The sequence below is a fragment of the Heterocephalus glaber genome, unplaced genomic scaffold (genome assembly GCF_053883595.1).
Source record: "Heterocephalus glaber isolate CG9 unplaced genomic scaffold, H.glaber_assembly_v1.0 deba00001547, whole genome shotgun sequence".
NCBI classification, from domain to species: Eukaryota; Metazoa; Chordata; class Mammalia; order Rodentia; family Bathyergidae; genus Heterocephalus; species Heterocephalus glaber.
This window is the reverse complement of record NW_028258340.1, coordinates 97,814-117,014: the sequence shown is the minus strand read 5'-3', so window position 1 is coordinate 117,014 and position 19,201 is coordinate 97,814. Positions and strand designations below refer to the sequence as shown.

The 19,201-nt window shown below is 43.0% G+C and overlaps 1 protein-coding gene across 8 annotated transcripts in view; it reads right to left on the bottom strand.

Moving 5' to 3' along the window:
* Positions 1 to 13,385: 13,385 nt before the first annotated feature.
* Znf182 (zinc finger protein 182) overlaps positions 13,386 to 19,201 on the bottom strand; it is a 35,546-nt gene continuing 29,730 nt past the window's right edge. For all 8 annotated transcript variants that reach the window (XM_087189923.1, XM_087189921.1, XM_087189924.1 and 5 more), the window contains one exon: positions 13,386 to 16,519. In XM_087189923.1, the coding sequence (XP_087046049.1) occupies positions 14,898 to 16,519 (1,622 nt within the window). In that variant the 3' untranslated portion in view covers positions 13,386 to 14,897. The remainder of the gene's footprint in view (positions 16,520 to 19,201) is intronic.

The following is a 19,201-nucleotide window of genomic DNA, read 5'->3' as shown; positions in this document are numbered from 1 at the left end:
GGGAAGTGGCTAGGCTCTAGATTCTCTGTGAGGAGGAAGGGAAAGGTGTAATTCATAGGTGGATGTTCTTTCCCATAGATGGCAATGTCAGGGCTCCTGTGTGCATGAAAAGTGGTAGTTGCGTGTGCCTGGTGTGAGTGTGCAAACCAGCAGAAGTCACATCATCCCCATCCATCTCCTCATTTGTTGAGAATTTCAGCATGGTATACTCATGTCATAGGGGTGTGAATTGCTATAGTCAGGATGATGAAAAGTAATTTTTCCACTTGGGAGACCATTGACTTACAAATTTTTCAGTAGTCCTTGTTTTGAAAGTCTGTTACTGTATGATACCTACTGCTGGAGGACAATGCGGGAAGGGGGAAACTCGAAGCACAGGGATTTTGTAATGCCCACTGCTATGGCTGCCTTATGGTGAAGTGGATACCTGGATCTGATGATCCCTTGTGCTACATGCAAAGGCCATAGAGCTGCCATGGGAATCCTCGGTAACACTAGCAGAGGGTAAACTGGCAGATGCTTGCGTGGGAATCTACCACAACTAATGCATGTTTAATGGCTCCTGCGGCTGCAGGGAGAGGCCTAGTGAAACTGACTTCCCATTTGTAAGGTAGTCTTTCTCCACTCTATGTTTTCCTCCCATGTACTAGCCCTGGTGTCTACATGTCTGGCACCTGCTACAGTCTTCTAATGACTTTGCTCAAATGTCTCTTCTGGGTCCACTCGTCCAATAAAAACCCATTTTTAATGCAGTCCCACAATGGCCAAATGCCCTGACTTCTCATATGCCCACTAATAGAAGGCATAAGGTGGCTTGTTCCGAAGGTCTAGTGACTCCCTCACCCTCAGAGGTTTACCTGTTTTGGTGGTTTGTTTAGTTCTTCTTTGGCATTGTATTGTTTCTGCTCTGTGTCTTGTTTGATGTGAGTGGAGCAATGATGCACCAGGAATGGCAGAGCAGGGGTTAGTTGGGCAGCTCCCCTCGCCACATGTCTTAATCCTAAATGTCTCGGCCTTGTATTTTCCAGCCCTTACTTGGCCCAATCCTTGGCTTAGCCAATAGTAGTTGACTGTTAGCCAAGAGTCAAGAAAACCCACAACCATACAATGACTGGCTTTTTTTGCTGTTCATTGCACTGCTATTCCTCCAGTACAAACCCCACTTAGCGCAGCAGAAAGAAATGAACGTCAGAGACATACTCCCAACGCCAGGAGGACAGCACACAGTTGAGCCCATCGGGCACTTTGGTCTGTCCCCCATATGGACATGGAAGTGTTCAAATAGGGGTGACAGGCTGCGTGGTCCAGGCTGTCTGGCTCCCTTAGGCCCCATGGTCACTCTGCAAAGAAAGACCATGGCTTTGCTTGTCTGGAGGAGGCCGAGCATCTTCCCTCTCTTTCCATTGCCACAGGGTGGAGGCATTTCTGGAGGTCTTGGTCAATTAGTACCATCAACAGGGTATCTGCATATTTCCTTATGAATTTCTGGGACCCCCAGGAGACCCAAGTGTAGCTGGATCCTGTGGATAGCATTTCTATGAATAAGGAGGCCTGTGTGGCTGATCATTTGGGGGTTGTCCAATGCACAAGGCATACCAGGAATCTCAGCTGTGCCCAGTAGGGTCTTCCTTTTACATAAGTTCCCAGCACGCTGACAGGCGGTGCCTCTCAAGGCCAAAGCCCTTTGGGCTGAGCCTGGAAGCCACTTACACTGAGAACAGTCAGTGTGTGTTTGCCTGTCCATTCGGTCCAAAGGCTACAGGAAGGCAATTTTGGGTGCGAGTACAGAAAGTTCTAATTGCATATTCTGCCTAGGGGCACTAGTGGGACAGGCAAAGGGACAACCTCTAGTTTATCTGGCGCCTGTTACTCAGGCCCCAGTAAAAGGTAACTTATCAGATAGGGTCAGAGTGTATCGGGGGTGGGGAGCGTGTTAGCAGCAGAATGCAGACATGCCAGTGCACACTGGGTCTCCTCACCTGTGTAGGAGCTGGAGCCTTTAAAATCACCCCGGCTTGGACTGTTTGCTGCGGGCAACCAGCATTGTGGATGTAGAATGCATGAAGGGAATTCATGGTGTAAAAGTCACCCTTGGGGAAGGTGGGTTAGGGAAGAATTTCCAAGCAGGTTGTAGTTGTGATATTTTACCCATGCCTTGGTCCAAGGCATTGCTTTCCTGGTATATATTGAGGAGGCCATGGAGGAGGACCATGGAAAGGAGCCCTGGCTTTGTCGTTTGCAGGATCGGACATGGCTTACCTTCTGAGTTCTAGGTGTAGGCCCTGAATTGAATAGGCCAGGAGGGGCCGTGGACCTTACTAGGGCAGTTGCTGGTCAGTTCACCACCACAGGGTGTCACTCGCATTCACTATGGCCTGGGAAATGGCATCCTGTCAAGTCTGGGGAGGAGGATGTCATCCACAGGGTGCCAAAGCCCAGAGCCTGGTGGATCCTCTTGCTCCTTCGGGTTCTGTATAACCCCGATTGTTAATTTTATGTGCCAAACGGACTGTGCCCGGGGCACCCAGGCATTTAGCCATACCTTCTTGGGGTGCGCCTGCAAGGGTGTTTCTGCATGACATTGGCATGTGGGTGGGTAGACTGAGTAAAGCAGGGGGACCTCCCCAGTGTGGCCCCATGGGTCCGTTGAAGGCCTGACCCTACCTGGGGCAGAGGGGCCTCCTCCTGTCTGACCGCCTGAGCTGGGACTTTGCTGTTTTCTGGCCTAGGAGCTCAGACTAAGACATGAGCTCTTCCTGGGGCTCAGGCCTGCTTCCCTTCAGATTGGAACTGTGGCACCAGCTGTCCTGGTCTCCAGCTTGCCACCTACACAACTTGGGACTTGCCAGCCTCTGTGTCCAGGTGAGCCAGTTCCCTGTAAGAAATCATACACATACGTGTGTGTGTCCATGTGTGTGCACTTCCTCTGGAGAGTGCTGACCGACCCGTAACCTCCCCTGCTGCTCCCAGGGCTCCCGCTGAAGCAGGGGCTGGCTGTGGGTCCTGACTGTGGGACCAGGAGATGGTGGGCCCTCTATTGACAGTGGTTTTGATGTGGGCCACGTGGGGCATGGTTTGGAGAGTTACAGGTGACCCCGGGCTGTGTGTTTTTCTTTGTGAGTTTCCATGAAACCAGGGCAGCCCTGACCTCTTAGTTGCTTGAGCATTAGCTGCCGTGGACGATCACCAGGCCCCATACTGGGCAGGTGCCCCTAAGAAATCACTGTACAGACATACCCCCCTCATACTGGCCATGGCATCATGCCCCGAGCCATCTGTCAGGTGGTGAGCCCACTCTGCCATCCCCACCGATGGAGGCCATCGTTGGTGCCAGCTAGCCTTTTCTGTTGACAGTGTGCCCAGGAGGTGTGCGGCCTCCTGTAAGGCTGGCAGCTCTCCATGCCAGGGAATCCCTGCCAAGCAGGTAGCTGTGGACCGTGGTGAAAACCTTTGTGGGAGGGGGTCATTCCCACTTTCCAGGCTGATTGTCAGAGTGCTTGAGTGGGAATGCCACTGTCCCTTCCCATGCTGTGGCAGCCAAGTGTGTAATTTCTATCCGTGCTCTTAGTGTCCAGTGAAGTTAGGATGCCTCCTCTCCCACTGCTTCCTGGTGAAACACCTTCCTATAGGGCCCAGCATAGAGCTGAATTCAGTAGGACAGGCACTTCTTCCAGAGTCCCCCTGTGGGTAGGGATAGAAACTTCTTTGCCTTTAGTGTCTTCAAATAAACTTTTTACTGCATTAGCCCAAGTGTTGGTATCTCAATATTTGGTATCTCAATATTCCTTTTGGGAAGGTCTAGAACAATGACATCTGTAACAGAATCATTGAATATCACAACTGTGGCAAGCTAGCTGCTGGTAAAGGCGTCTTCTCCAACAGTGTGTAGCGGTTGGGCCTCAGCCTTACATGTCTGCCTTTTCAGCTTTTTTAGCCAGTGATAGGGATGTCCTCTCTTCTCCTCTCAGAGTACCCTAAATCAACAACCCATACATGGAGCTCCTCCCCCTTTACCTGTCCTGGCGTCAGGGTATCCCCTTGGTCCAGAGGTACACACTGCTCCCCTCTTTGTGTTCATGCCCATAGGCCTCACCCACCTAATGGGGACCCAGGTGAATAGCTGGCCTCTTTTCCTGGACAGCAAGGCAACTCTGACTCCCAGAAGTCAGTTCTAGTGAAGTGGATTCACTCAAATACTGGTGTTACTGCTTGAACAGGCTTGTGAGGCTCAAGGGTGGCCACAAAAAATAAGATGACACAGCACAGAGCAGTGGCATGCCAACCTGTCACAGTGGCTTTCTAGATTCTAAGCCCCTATGGCTTGGGTCTTCCAGGATCAATTTGCCAATTGTCCTACCGACTGTGTAGACACCATACCAATTCCTTGATCATCACCAGAATCCTGCATTTATTGCACTGTGTAGGGACCATGAGGCTTTGGGACTGATCAAATAAAAGACAAGGCAAAGGTGCTTAACCTGTGGCAGCCCGGAAGCACTGAGAGAAGGGAGGAGACAGGGACAAGATCTGGGAGGCGCTAGGACAGGTTGCATGACTGGGCAAGCCCTCAAGCCCTCACAGTACAGGCATCCTGAGACAAGGGTGTGGGGCCTCTACCCAGTAATGGAAGGGATAATGGAACTCAGTAGAAAGAGGAACTGGTGAAGGAATCATATGTCTAGGCAATGTTAGCTGCAAGATGGTGAATCTCTGTCAGCTGGTTGGGGTCTTTTTTTTTTGTACTGGGGATTGAATCCATGGCTTCCACACTGCATTACATCCCCAACCCTTTTTATTTTTTGAGACAGAGTCTCGCTAAATTGCCTAGTCTGGGCTTGAACTTGCAGTACTCTTGCCTCAGCCTCCCTGAGTGCAGGGATTACAGGCATGTCCCACCATACCTGGCATGCTTGGGGGGGTCTTATATAGACCCAGAATTTGTTTTTTCTGTGGATAGCAGATGGCAGGCACACTTTTGCAGGGTATTTCCAACCGACAGTCTCTAAATGGCTAAGAATAATATTTGGGCTATATTTAAAGCAATTGCATGTGTACAGATTCAAGTTTGGCACCAGCAGGCTTTGAGGTACTAATGGTCCCAGCCTGCTGTGAAGAAGTAAATGACAGGGGCCATCTTTGGATCATGTATGTTACAGTCTCCCCCACTCCTTCAACCCCTCCATCCCTCCCTATTTACAGAGACTTTGTTAGCTTTTTTTCATTTTCTCATATCAATTCCATTCCCTTCTTTCCTTTCCCCTACCCCTCCCACTTTCCCTTCCCCTTTGCCCCTTTTCTTCCTAATTCACATTATCTATTATACCTTTTAGTCCTTATTTACACTTTCAGTTTCTCACACTAGAGAAACTATTCGGTTAACAGTCTTTAATTTTTATGATGTGAGGAAGAGATCAAGATTTTTTTTTCAAATGATTATCCATTGCTCCAGCATTTATTCCAAAGGAATATCCTTTCTCCAGTGAATTCGATGGAGTCTTTGTTGTAGACCAATTGATAATCTATGTGCAGTCTATTTCTAGATTGTTTATGTTGTCTTTACCTGCTTGTCTGTCTGTATGCCAGTACTTCACTGTCTTATTTAGGTCTTTCAATAGTGTTTTGTAAAATTTCTTTGTAGAGGCCTTGTATATATTTTAAATTTAGTCCTAATTATTGCTTTTACATTTCTTGATGCTACAGTAAATAAGTAGCATCATTTTATAATTTTTGTTCCTGTTATACAGAAATTCAGTTGTATGTATATGGTTCTATATATTAGCATTTATCCAGTAGTCTTGATAAATCCACTTATAAATTCTAATAGATCATCAGAAGATAATTTAGATCTTTTTACATTCACAAAAATGCCACCTGCAGAGAAGTGCAAGTTTGAAGTCAGTCTAGGCAACTTAGCAAGACTCTGTCTCAAAATTTAAAAAAGGGCTTGGGGTGTAACCCAGTGGTAGAGCTCTTTCCTAGCACTCTCAAGCCCAGGGCTCAATCTCAGTACAACCACAAAGTCTCCTGTAAATTATGAACATTTTATTTCATTTCTCCTGTCCATTATGCTTTTTCTACCTTTTTTTTCCTTATACTTTTTCTTTGTCTCAGTTGTTATACTATGTATCAACCAGTGCTCACCATGAAACAGATTTAATATGAGATATATAAATATATATGGATTTACAAGGTAGGCTTACAGTGGCAGCCTGTAGGGTCAGATGTGGAAGAGGGCAAAAAGGCTGTCTGTGCACTGGAGATCGGAAGGATCCAGTCAAAAGTTGAAGGCCTGGAGCTCACTGTAGAATCCTGTAAGACTCCCTATCAGGAGGCTGAAGGGTCTGCTGTGGAAGGCTGAAGTCTGTGCCAGAAGCCAGGAGATGACATCCAAGGTAGAGGTGAAGACTGGAGGTCTTCTGAAGAGACAGGAATCAGTCTTCCTTCGTTTTGCTTTTATTCCATTTAGGTGACAAGCCTATTGGTTGCTGTCACTCACACCCAAGGTGGGTCTTCTGTCTTTAGTAAATCCCTTCGGCCACACCCAGAAATGTGCCAATCCACTTTAGTTGGCATTTCTTACTTAAACTGACACAATCAGTTAACTATCACAGACTGTTAGGACCTCTAATTCAATCCCGAAGAGCAGTGGGGCTGGTGATAGCACATATCCTTTTCTTGCTCTTGATCTAAGGGAAAACTTAACTCATTCACGATTAATGATGATATCTGGTGTAGGTTTTGTGTAGATGCCTTTTGTCACATCATGGGAATTCTTATTTATTTCTAGTTTCCTAAGTTTTTAATATGAATTGTCTTAGTCACCTTTCCATCACTGGGACACAGTAGCTGACACCCACAACTTAAAGGAGGAAGGTGCCTGCCTGGCAAGCGCAAGGACCCGAGTTCGATCCCCGGTACCAAAAATAAATAAATAAATAAATAAATAAATAAATAAATAAATAAAGGAGGAAGGCTTTATTTTGGTTCAGGATTTTAGTTCATGGTAGCTGGCTCCAAGGAAGAAACAGAATGGCAGAGGGGCATGGCAGAGGAAAAGCCACTCAACCCATGGCAGCCAGGAAGCATTGAGGAAAAGGAGGAACCAGGGACAAGAACATACTCGTCCAGGTCACAACCCCAATGACCCACTTCCAATCAGGGCCCACCACCTAACACATTTAGCTACTGGACTCAGTGGATGAATACTGAAGAGTACAGCAACCCCATGTTCCAATCACCTTTTAACCACAGGAGACTTTCGGAGCCATTTTAGATCCAAACCATACCATGGATGGAAAGGGCTCTTCCATTCCCTTCATTCTTGAGGGTTTATTGATTTTTTAAACTGTTATTTTAAGGGCAGTGTATTTATATCTCAGGAGAGCGAAAGTTGAGTGCTTGTTGTCAATTTACCTTTTAAACTGGAAACCTTAGATTATTTAAAATCTCTCCTGTATGTGTAATAGCTTACTCTCACTTTCTTAATGTTGTTTTTTAATTAGATGCCTTTGATCTATATATACTTTCATCTATTCTAGTCATTTTGTTAATGAAACCCAATATTTTCTTCAATTTACTAATACCTCATTTTATCCTTACTACATTTTACATTATTAGGACTTATTTTGCTGCTTTTGCGTTAAATGTTTTTCTTTCTTTCTAAATTCCACTTATTGTTTATGCAAAATATGTGCCTTTTTTTTTTTACAATACTGGGGATTGAACCCAGGGTATTTGCACTGAGCTACGTCCCCAGCCCTTTTTATTTTTAATTTTGAGACAGGGTCTCGTTAATTTATCTAGACTGGGCTCCAACTTGGGATCCTCCTGCCTCTGGCTCCCAAGTGTTGGGATTAGTTGTGTACCATCATGCTTGGCTGCATGTTCCTTTCAGTTCAATTTTGGCCACATCCTACATATTTTGATATTTAATGTGTATTCATTGTTCATAGTTTTCTCTTTAACACAAGAATAATTTAGGAGGGCACAGTTTTTTCATTACTAATTTAATTGAGTTACACCTACACAAAATGTCTCTAGGTGTTGGGATTATTTTGTCATCTTCCCCCCCCCCCGGGGGATTGAAACCAGGGCCTTCACACTAGGCAACATCCGTATTTGTAAATGTTTCTCCTGTGTATTCACCAATGGATTTAAAAATGTGTATGTACTCCTATATCCATGTATCATACACACAGTGAGCTTAATAATTGTGTTACTCAAGTGAATCATTACATTTTGTTTGCTCTAAGACAGTGGGGGTGAATCTATGGCACATGAGCTGAAGCAGGCTGTTTGTATCACTGAAAGCTCTAAAAGGTTCGCCATCACTGCTCTAAGAGATGTTAATATCTCTCTGTAATTGAAGATTCATTACTATTATTTATTTTTAACAGGTGCATAGACTTTAAAGCCATGTTTTCAGGTACATAAACTAGGATATGGCATAAACATGCATTAACATCATGTTGATTGTTACCTTTTATTAATATATCATTTGACCTGCTTAATGTTTTTACCTTCAGATCTTATGCCTATTTCCCAGGATTTTGTTAGCATTCGTCTAATATATTTTTGAAATGATTTTCCAATATTGTGAAATATTTTGCACAAATGAAAAGATACAGAGAAAAATACTTTGGGTATTGTGGGATACATGGTTATGTCCCCGCTAACTTCATATGTGGAAATCTTAACCCCCAATTGGAGGAATGGGTCATGTTGAGGAACCTCTTATGATGGTATAGTACTGACTTCATTATAAAAGAGAGACTAGAGCTGGTTCTCTCAGCCATGTGAAGACACAACAGGAAAATGCCATCTGCAAATCAGGAAGGCAGCCCTCACCAGCTATCAGATCCTCCAGTGCTTTGATCTTGGACTTGCCAGTCTGCAAAACTGGGAGCAATAGATGTTTGCTGGTAAGCAACCCAGTCTGTGATACGGTAAGACCCCTTATCTGCAGTGGACAAGTCCAACATCCCCAGTGGATGCCTAAAACCACCCAAAGTACTGAACCTTATAATGTAATGCCTTTTTCATCTTCACACCACACATCATGGCCATTAACTTTTGCCAAGTTTGAGGTGTGATAGCAAAACTAGTTCATAGTTGTTTTCCTTCTTTACAATTTCACAGAGAGAAGATTCATTCTTACTATTGACCTCAGCAACCTCAGCACATGACTTCTCTTACTAAAGGAAGTGTTTCTGTCACTTCAAATTGAGCCCTCTTCTATGCTGCAGGATCAGTGGTATTGGAGGATGAGGAAGGAAGGTGGCTTTCCAAACCTAGGCACAGTAATCAGAAACCCCAGATTCCCTGGATGGCCCTGCCTTGGCCCGAAACCAGGTGGCTATGAGTCTCCATACCACATCCCCACACTCAGTTCAGCATGGTCCAGGTGCTGCCACTCCTCCCAGGTCAAGACCTCAGTCTCATCCCCCAGCGTCACTGGTCCCTAAAACATGTGATGGAGCCACCCACTGGTCAGGCTGGGTACTGAGGATAAGTCACATGAGAACCTCTCGCAAAATCTCAAGTTGCACATGTAAGTGAACACTGGAAAGACCAGGGGTAGTGCATGCAAAGTCAACCCTGTTGCCATGATGTCCTCCTTAAAGGACATGGGCCTCTGATGGTCACACCACATGGATGCCACCTCGTCCAGTGAAGGGGGCGTCTCCACAGATGCCCCCAATTCTCTGCTTTGAGGACAAGCCCTGCCTCCCTCCCTCAGGGTCTGAACATTGCCTCCCCTTCAGCTGCAAGGAGGCTTTCAAGGACATTCTCTCCCCTCTGTGGCCTCCTCCCCACCAGCTGTCATCAACTCCTTCCCTTACAAATTTAGACATTTATTGATTCACCCTTTTGCACAATTATAGTTTTGTTTCTTCTAGGTTCTTCTCTCATCCTTGAGAAAAGCCTCAAGGTGTTTTCTCCTTGCATTTTTCAATCCCATTCCATCCCACTGGAATTTCACTTCCTTTCAAAGGTTGCCATTAAATGGCACCATCATTTCCTTCTGTTCTCCCTATTGAATTGATGGTGTCTACTTGTTCTGGTTGTTGCTGATACAAGGCTGTTGCTGTAGTCTGAGCTTATATTTAGCAGCCTTGCTAAATTCACTTACTACTTCCAACAATTTGTCTATAGATCTTGTGGATTTTCTATGTATGTGTTATCTGCAGAGATTCAAAGTTTTGTTTATTCATTGCCAGTCATTCTTCCCTTCCTGTTTCTTGCTTCATCAACACTGCCTCACATTCTCAGCCTGATGTTATGCAGACCTGGGCATGGCAAGCATCCTTACTTCATTCCCAATCTCAGGAGGAAAGTTTTCCTCATCACCATTAAGTTGGACTATGTTTTTTAAAGACATCCCCTATATTACTAGTTTTCTAAGAATTTATATTGTGAACAAGCATCGTTTTTTCAAATCCCCTTTTTATGCATCAGAGGTCATTATATGATTTTTTTCCTTTATTACAATGACTACACTGTCAAATTTGTTGACATCTTTTTCATAACTCCTTTACTACCTATTGTTTAAATGTTTATCTTGTACTGAAGTTCACTGTATCAAGGATTTTTGAAAATTTGCTTTTCCTGATCAGTCTAGCATTTCTGATTTTTAACTAAACTTTCCAAAGAATTAGCTTTGATTTTCTCGATTGATTATCCTCTCAAGCTCATGAAAATAAGCCTGATGGAAGAAACTTGTAAGATGTGCTAAACGTACAGTGCTTTTGCCTGCTAGGCACTTATGAGAAGTAAACAAAACTCAGTGTGTAGAGATCCAAAACAATCAAGTAGCTTTTGACATAGGCAGAATTATATAATGTGTCAAATAGAGTAACAAGTTAGTAACTTGCAAAGTATGTTCAAGATACATGGAATAAGTAGAATATATGACAGAACAAGAACATTACAGGCAAAGGGACAGGAAACCAATGTATAAAGTATCCTACCACTTGAGCTACATTATACCTAAATTGGCCACCGATGGGTGACACTCACCATTGTTCCACTAAACACAGGACAAACCCATCACTGTTGAGATTAATTGGTGAGATGCAGCTGAGGGCAGCGGGGACATCATGGGCTCTAAGCATCTGCAGTTTGACTGGGGCCCTTGTTCAAACCTTAACTCTGGTCCTCATAACCAATGGGACTGGTGCAACAGAGACAGGCAGGGATGGAGACAAAAGCAAGTCTACCACCTAATGGTGGAGTCAGTCCTAAGTGTGCTAACTTACCCCTTTTTCCTTGCTGCTTAAAAATACTTTAAGTTGATTTAATGAGTCTTGTGACTCAAGCATTTTGATTTGGTCAGTGAGCCTTTCTGATCTTAGACCTCTAGAGTAGTCTACCTGGTAGCATATTGGATACCATCATTGTTACAAGGGAATTTCTCATATTAACAGGCCCCAAAGGATGTAGTGAGCAGGGATCATAATTCATAGTTTAGCCAATTGTACCTAAAGAAGACAATAAAATGACATGACTGGTTAAAATATTGAAGGCCAGTACTGATCTGGGTGGTTATAGGCCAGTGAGAGGTCAGAGGTGTGATCTCAGGGATCCTAAGTAGTCTTGAGGGCCTTAGGGAATAGATTGAAGAGGGATCGTAGTTTTATTTTAGGAGTTTTAGCTGGCCTAAATAATGTGGGAGGTAGGACCGAAGTCTGGCCTAGGGCTACAAGAGAGCTGATTTGGGGAGTGTCAGGGATACATCTTGGGGTAAGGCCTTTCCTTCTCAGTGTATGTATAAATAGCAACAAGAACATGGAACACAGAGCTGGTGTTCAGAGCACCATGCGTAGAGCACAGGCTGTTCCCATCCACACACCTATGATCACAGTGGGGTCCTCAGGGCAACTCTCCTTGGTGCAGAAGTCCAGGTGCTCACCTCCCCCACTTAGCCCACAGAGTCCCCAACACCACCACTGAAAACTCCTGCATCACTGACCCTGATGCCCTGTAACCCCTAATGCCACAGATCCTTGGCACTCCAGAGCACCCACCACCCCCTATTTGAGCAAAGTCTGCCACTCAGACGACCCATCCCTAAAGACATGCCCCGGACCTCCACCCACCTACCCTGCTCTTCACTCCACTGCATCTACCACCATCTTCCATGCTGTGCCTCCTCTCACTCCCACCGTCCCCAACACTACCCACATTTACTTACACTCCACTGGATGGATTTTCCCCTCTTGCTTGCTCAGGCCCTCATCACCCCACTCACCCCCACTCAGTCCATAATCACCATCCTCTCCTTCCCGGAACTGCAGCCCGTTTATTCACATCCTGCAGTCTTCCCCCTTTAGATCTGTGCCTTACCTCCATTTGCCAACATGTAGCCATTCCAGTTGTCACTGGTGTGCCAGGAAGCTGGAGTCCAAATCCACAGGAAATGGTCATGTCTGACTCCCTCCCCCACTGCAGGATGGCCTTTAATAAACCTGAAGCCCTAGGAAGACCCTCTAAGAGTAGGAAGATGCAGTGCCTTTGGGCCTTATCCCAGAAGACTGTACCTGGAGGGAGCCAGCCAGCCCTACATGTCCTCTTCCTGGAAAAGCGCTTTGTGGCACCTGTCAGACTACATTTTTTAAAAGGGACCCAGTGGTTCATTTTCTTGCAGATTAATTCAGAGGAAACAAAGGCCTGGGAGGGCACAGACAAGGTCTCAGGTGGATTTTGATAAATCTCCGGGTTTTATATAGTTTGGGCTGCCCACTTCCACCAGCCATGGCCCAGTGAGTAACCACATTAGCACAAGTGCCACAGATACAGTCATTCACAAGCAGGACTGCTCGTTCTGCAGCAAGCATCCTGTTACGTGGTTTTCAGCTGTGGCCATTCAGGTCATGAGTCTCAATCTGTCTCACCCTGGAAACTATGTCACCAGCAGTAACAACCCTGGGGAGTAAGTCAATCCCTCTGTGGATTGTTTTATACCTCTTATAAAAAGTGTGTGCCATGTATATGCAGTAATTTAAATCACTTTAAGATATGGGAAGGCAGCAGGGGGCTTTAATACAGGATCTCTTCGTAGATATCACTGTGCATACAAAAGAAGAAATGTGTTCCAGTCTCAATTATTTTAGGTTTAGGTGATGTGGTCCCAGCTGACCTTAGAATCACTATTTGGTACCCTCAGGAAATTAATGCCTGTGTGCCTTAGGAATTTATTGAGTAGGTCTTGTTCTGTCTGCCTGGTTATTCAATTTATTCACTCATTTAAAAAAAAAAAAAAAAAACCTCCAGGGCTGAGGAGGGTGTAACTCAGTGGTAGAGCACTTGCCTCAGGGATGGAGCATAGGACCTGGGTTCCATCCCCAGCACCACAAAAAATTACACTCTCCAGGAAGCATATCCAAATTAAATGTTATAAAATCCTGTGTCTAGACTAACTTCATTATAATAGTAATAGAATACAATATGCTTTTTAAAATTATTTATTTTTTGGAAAGGCAGTACATTCACATAGTACAATTTTCAAAAGCTATGAAGCTGCGCAAGCGCAAGGACCTGAGTTCGATCCCTGGTACCAAAATAAAATAAAATAAAATAAAATAAAATAAAAGCTATGAAGGATTCACAGATGTCTCCCAATCAGTTCCATCCCCCCACCCACCTGCTCCTTCCCTGAGGTAATCAGGGTTTCAGAAATATGTACAATTATGTACTTGCCATTTTCCTGTTATATACATACACATGGCAGCATATCATACTCACTATGCTGCACCTTGCTTTCCCTACTGTATAACTTAAGAGATACCCCAAATCACCAAATAATAATGCAAGTTCTCTTTATTCATTTTTCTCTGCCTAAGACTTTGTTATGAATATGTCACAATCCCAGGAAGCAGAACCCTGGTGATGTCATTAGGACAACTTCCAATATTTTGTTTTTTCAAAACAGTGCATCAATGAATCTGTGTTCATCATTTTGTACACTGAGTATATACATTCTTATAAGTGAACTGCTGACTTAAAAAATGTTTGTGGTTTTGATTATCTGAATCATTCTCTTTGAATTACAGTTTTTCTTAGACTTGATATTTGCTGGAAGATTGTGTCAGGGAAGATACCAGGACTATATTCCAGGCAGATCAGTTTTTCTAACTGCTGAGATCCCTGACACACACTTATTAGTTGAGACTTGACTTCTCCCAAGTCAGTAAATAGGGGCAGTTATTTACTCTTCCGTCATCCCTGACTGTTCCTATCAGTACAGATATCTTCCTGCAAATATGGTTTGTCTGAATAACTCCTTGTTAAGAGCCCTATTTCTCCTCAGATCCCAAATGCTTAAGGATACCCCTCACCTGCCTATGCACTGTTATCCAGCTGCCCTGGGCCCTGTACTTTGAACCATATCTTGCTCGACCCTTAGCTAAGAGTCCTTACCCATGCCTCCTCACATCTGTGGACCCGAAATCTCTGGCATGGGTACTTCGCATAAAGTACCCATCTGCTCTGGCAGCCCTTGGGTTGCAGCTAATCTCCTAATTTTGTCAGATCAGAGACTTCATTTCTTCCTTGTCTCCTACTGATTTTGGGTGAACGGCAAGATGAAAAGAAGAAAGGCTAACTCCCCAATGTTTAAATCAGAAGTTAGAAAAAAAGATAAAATACGGGCCGGGGATTTAGCTCAGTGGTTCTGTCGCCTGCCTTGAAAGCGCAAGGACCTGAGTTCGATCCCCTGTACCAAAAAAAAAAAAAGATAAATCAGAAGTTAGATCCCCGGAACCAAAAAAAAAAAATAAAATAAAATAAATAAATAAATAAATAAATAAATAAATAAATCAGAAGTTAGGACACATTGAAAACCTTAAATTGACACAAATTTCCTTCAGGGTACCCAGCAGATGCTGTTGCTTTACTTTCTAATGCCCAGTAAGCTTTGACTTCCAGGTGTGGCCTCTCCCATGGGCCTTTCCAGTGTGGGTCCTCTGATGAACAATAAGGTTTGACCTCTGGGTAAAGGCTTTCCCACATTCTGTACAATTATAGGGTTTCTCTCCAGTATGAGTTCTTTGATGCACAGTGAATGTTGACTTTTCTCTGAAGGCTTTGCCACACACTGTGCAAGCATAGGGCTTCTCTCCTGTATGTGTTCTCTGGTGAATTATGAGCTGGGACTTCTGGCTGAAAGCTTTCCAACACACAAGACATTCATAGGGTTTCTCTCCTGTGTGAATCCTTTGATGTATAATGAGCTTTGACTTTTCTCGGAAGGCTTTGCCACATTCATTACATTTATAGGGTTTTTCTTCAGTATGAGTTCTTTGATGTATAATGAGATACGACTTCTGAGAAAATGCTTTTTCACATTCATTGCACTCATAGGGCTTCTCCCCTGTGTGGCCTCTCTGATGTAGCATGAGATAGGACTTCTGAGAGAAGGCTTTCTCACATTCATTACACTCAAAGGGTTTCTCTCCTGAATGAGTTCTCTGATGTACACCCAGGTTTGACTTCTGGGTGAAGGTTTTTCCACACACATCACATTCATAGGGTTTCTCTCCTGTGTGGGTCCTCTGATGCACAATGAGGGTGGACTTCTCATTGAAAGACTTCCCACATACGGTACATTTATGCGGCTTCTCTCCCGTGTGCGTTCTCTGGTGTACAGTGAGGGTTGACTTGTCACTGAAAGTCTTCTTGCATTCACTGCATTCGTGGGGTTTCTTTCCTGTGTGAGTGCTGTGGTGGATAATTAGATCAAGCTTCTGCATGAAAGATTCCCCACATTTAGTGCATTCGTATGTTTTCTCTCCTGTGTGTGTTTTCTGATGGACGATGAGGTTTGACTTCTGAGTGAAAGCTTTTCCACATTCATTGCATTCATAAGGTTTCTCTCCTGTATGAGTCCTGTAATGTATAATGACTGTTGACTTTTCTCTGAAGGCTTTCCCACACTCAGGACACTCAAAAGGTCTCTCTCCTGTATGAGTTCTGAGATGTATAATGAGCTGAGACTTTTGGCTAAAGGCTTTTCCACATTCAGTACAACCAAAGGGTTTCTCTCCCGTGTGTGTTCTCCAGTGCACAGTGAGGTGTGACTTCTTGCTGAAGGTTTTCTGACATGCAGTACATTCAAAGGGCTTCTCCCCATTTTTAATTCTCTGATGAAGACTAAGACCTTTCTTTGGCCTGAGGGCTTTCCCACACTCTTTATATCCATAGGGTTTCACTACGAGGTTTTTTTCATATTCAGTGTGAAAGAATAATTTTGCACATCCATTATTATGTTTCTTTTCTGCAGAGCTTCTAAATAAGTCACAGTTATCTACCATATTACTTCCAAATGATCTGAGTTTATGGGGTCTTTGTATTGGAACAACAAACCTTGTACTCAAATGAAGTGTGTTTCCAAATCCATTACACTCACAGCCACTCTTGGTGGTAATTATTTTCTTGCCAGGGAATCCAACTTGCATCAACAGACATTTATCTCGGTCATCTTGATGCTGCTTATCAATCTGTTCATCAATTTGGCAGACTTCTAGAAAGAAGTAAAATATTCAGAAATTCCCTGCCATATGAAAAATGATACTATCATTGCATTTTATCAGAGTCCCTGGAGAGTCTCTTACTCAACTCCCACCTACTGCCCTTTTTGTTACCAAGAACAATCTTAACCTGATGTCTGGATCTCTCACCATTACTTTATATCATCTCTGACTTCCATCAGCTCTGGGGATGGACCTTATTACCCTCAATCCACAGTCAACATATGAACTCTTAACTAAACCTGACTTACACTATTTCCCACTAGGAAGAAATAAAACAGTGTGATTGCTGGACTCGAGTCTTACAACGTACCTGAATCTACATTTTCAGTGAATGACACAAAAAATCTAGACTAAATTAGCCTGACAATCTAGACTCACCAGTGCAAATTCACCCACGCTTGCATTCACAGTTCTTCAACATCACTGTCTGCACTATTTCCCTTAAAACTATCCCTATTAACTCCAAACTATTTCTTATGTACCATTATGCACATAGCCCTGTCCTCCGTATTTTCCTATATTCATAATCTAGATAACTTTCAAGAGGCAGTTCTGTCTTTTCAAAAGAACCTACTCTGATCTTCCTAAATAGCTTAAAATTTGATTAACTGTCATCTGTACCACTCATTTAGTTAAAACTGCAAAGCCTTTAATATCAACTGGAAGATATACAATATTTCACATTTTAACATCTCTGAATCCAGATACCTTATAATCAATGACATGTCATAGATTAATTGGTGACAATGTTCCCTTAGTGGTAGGTCTTAAAATCAATGGTATCTTGAAGTCAATAAAATCTGACATTTTTGTATATATACTGAATTTTTGTTCATGTTTGGTAATTTACTTATTTTCTGTAAAATTTTCTGTGAAAATTTTCAAGCATGGAGAAAAGTTGAAAGACGTGTGCATTAACTATTCATATTACCACTTAGATCCCATAATGCTAACATTCTGCCATAGCAGTACTTAATTTTAAAGTAGTTTTGGTTTCCTTTCCTGTGACGTCCTTTTTTAGGATAGCAAAACACTAGTTCTTAGCCAGGGTGAGAACAGAATCACAGGAAGAGCTCTTACAAACTGCTCTACTCAGGAATGCTGGACAAGAACTTCCTTAGGTGGACAGCAGCTGTATAGCCCATATGGTTGGACAAGAGCAAATCCTAGCTCAGCCTTTTACTTGATCTGTGACCTTAGCCAAGTGACCTAATCTACCTGTATCATTTTCTCACCCATAAAACAGTAATTATAACACTGCTCACTCAAGTGGATGATGCTGAGCAGCATTGTTTACTTATAACAAAGTTTGCATGGCACATAGAAAGTGCTTTAAGATGTTTACAACAACTGCTATTACTATCATGTTGATTATTAAGATATATTATTGTAAAAAGAAATAAGGAGTATCTATATATGTAACATGTTCTTAACTATTAAGTGAAAAAAAGGTGAATAAAACTGGATAGTATGATACTGTTTTTCTAAAGAAAGAATTGTACATGTAAGTATATTCATATAGGCTCATAGTATAAAAAACAGTAAAAAAATAAACCTTTAAATTTTATTAAAGGTTACCTGTGGAGGAAAGAAAAAAAGAAATGGGTGGAGAGGGAAAGCAGCCTCTGACTACACTGTATGTACCTTGTTTTCTAAATATGACTTTGGAACCAAGTAAATATAATATTTTATATAATCACAAAGCAAAACTGAACAGAAAAGAATTTCCTAATAATAGTAAATGTTTTCTTCTGTATTTCCTAATGACCAGGCTGAAAGTCTTAACTCACAGTGGCACCAACATGATTAGTTGTCTTGACTCAGGCTACATATACCATTGTCTCAGAATAACACTACAATACTACCAGCAGATATAAAAGCAATCTATTAAAAGCCTTTACATCCAGGATTTGATTTATAAATATCAATTGGAATATATGAGTTATCTAAAAAATTTATACATAGGTCCTAACTCTATCAATGAAAAGGGCTAAAACATGATTCCCTAACATCTAAGCTGTGGTCTTAAAATATTAAAAACATTATTTTCCACTAAAAAGAACCAGGGCTTGTCGGGAGCAATGCTACATAATTTTAAGGAAAAACCATTTGATTAGGCCTAGTTCTCCTGCCTACAGGCCATAATTCCATTTTGGCCCCCGGTCACGACTGAGACCTCAATGACTGGGTGATGCTGTGATTCTCCAGGACAAGATTACACCAGCTGAAGACACCCTGGAACAAAATCTTCATCTACTCAGTTCCTCATTGTTCTTGGATTGTTACACTTTGTCTATCCGTATGTACTGAACTCTCTGCAAGTCATCTGTTACACCTTGTTTATCGCTACGTACTGAACTCTCTGCAAGTCATTTGTTACATTTGTTTCACCTGATGTACTGGTAAACTGGGGGCTTTCCTCTTTGCTGCTCAGAGCAGCTCTGATCAGACCCAAAGCTCAGCTTCTTCTCAAAGTCTCGTTTTTCTACCTTTCCTGTAATTCGCCTTGTGCTGCTGTGGCTCGCAGGAGACTAGGACTTACTACAGAGGTCCTAGTAACGTCCCCTTTCCCTGTTCCCTACAAGGGCTCTTTGGAGAAATGGCCAATACCAGATCAGAGACAAGAAATACACAAAATGAGCCTTGAACTTGTAACACCAAAAAGCAAGAAC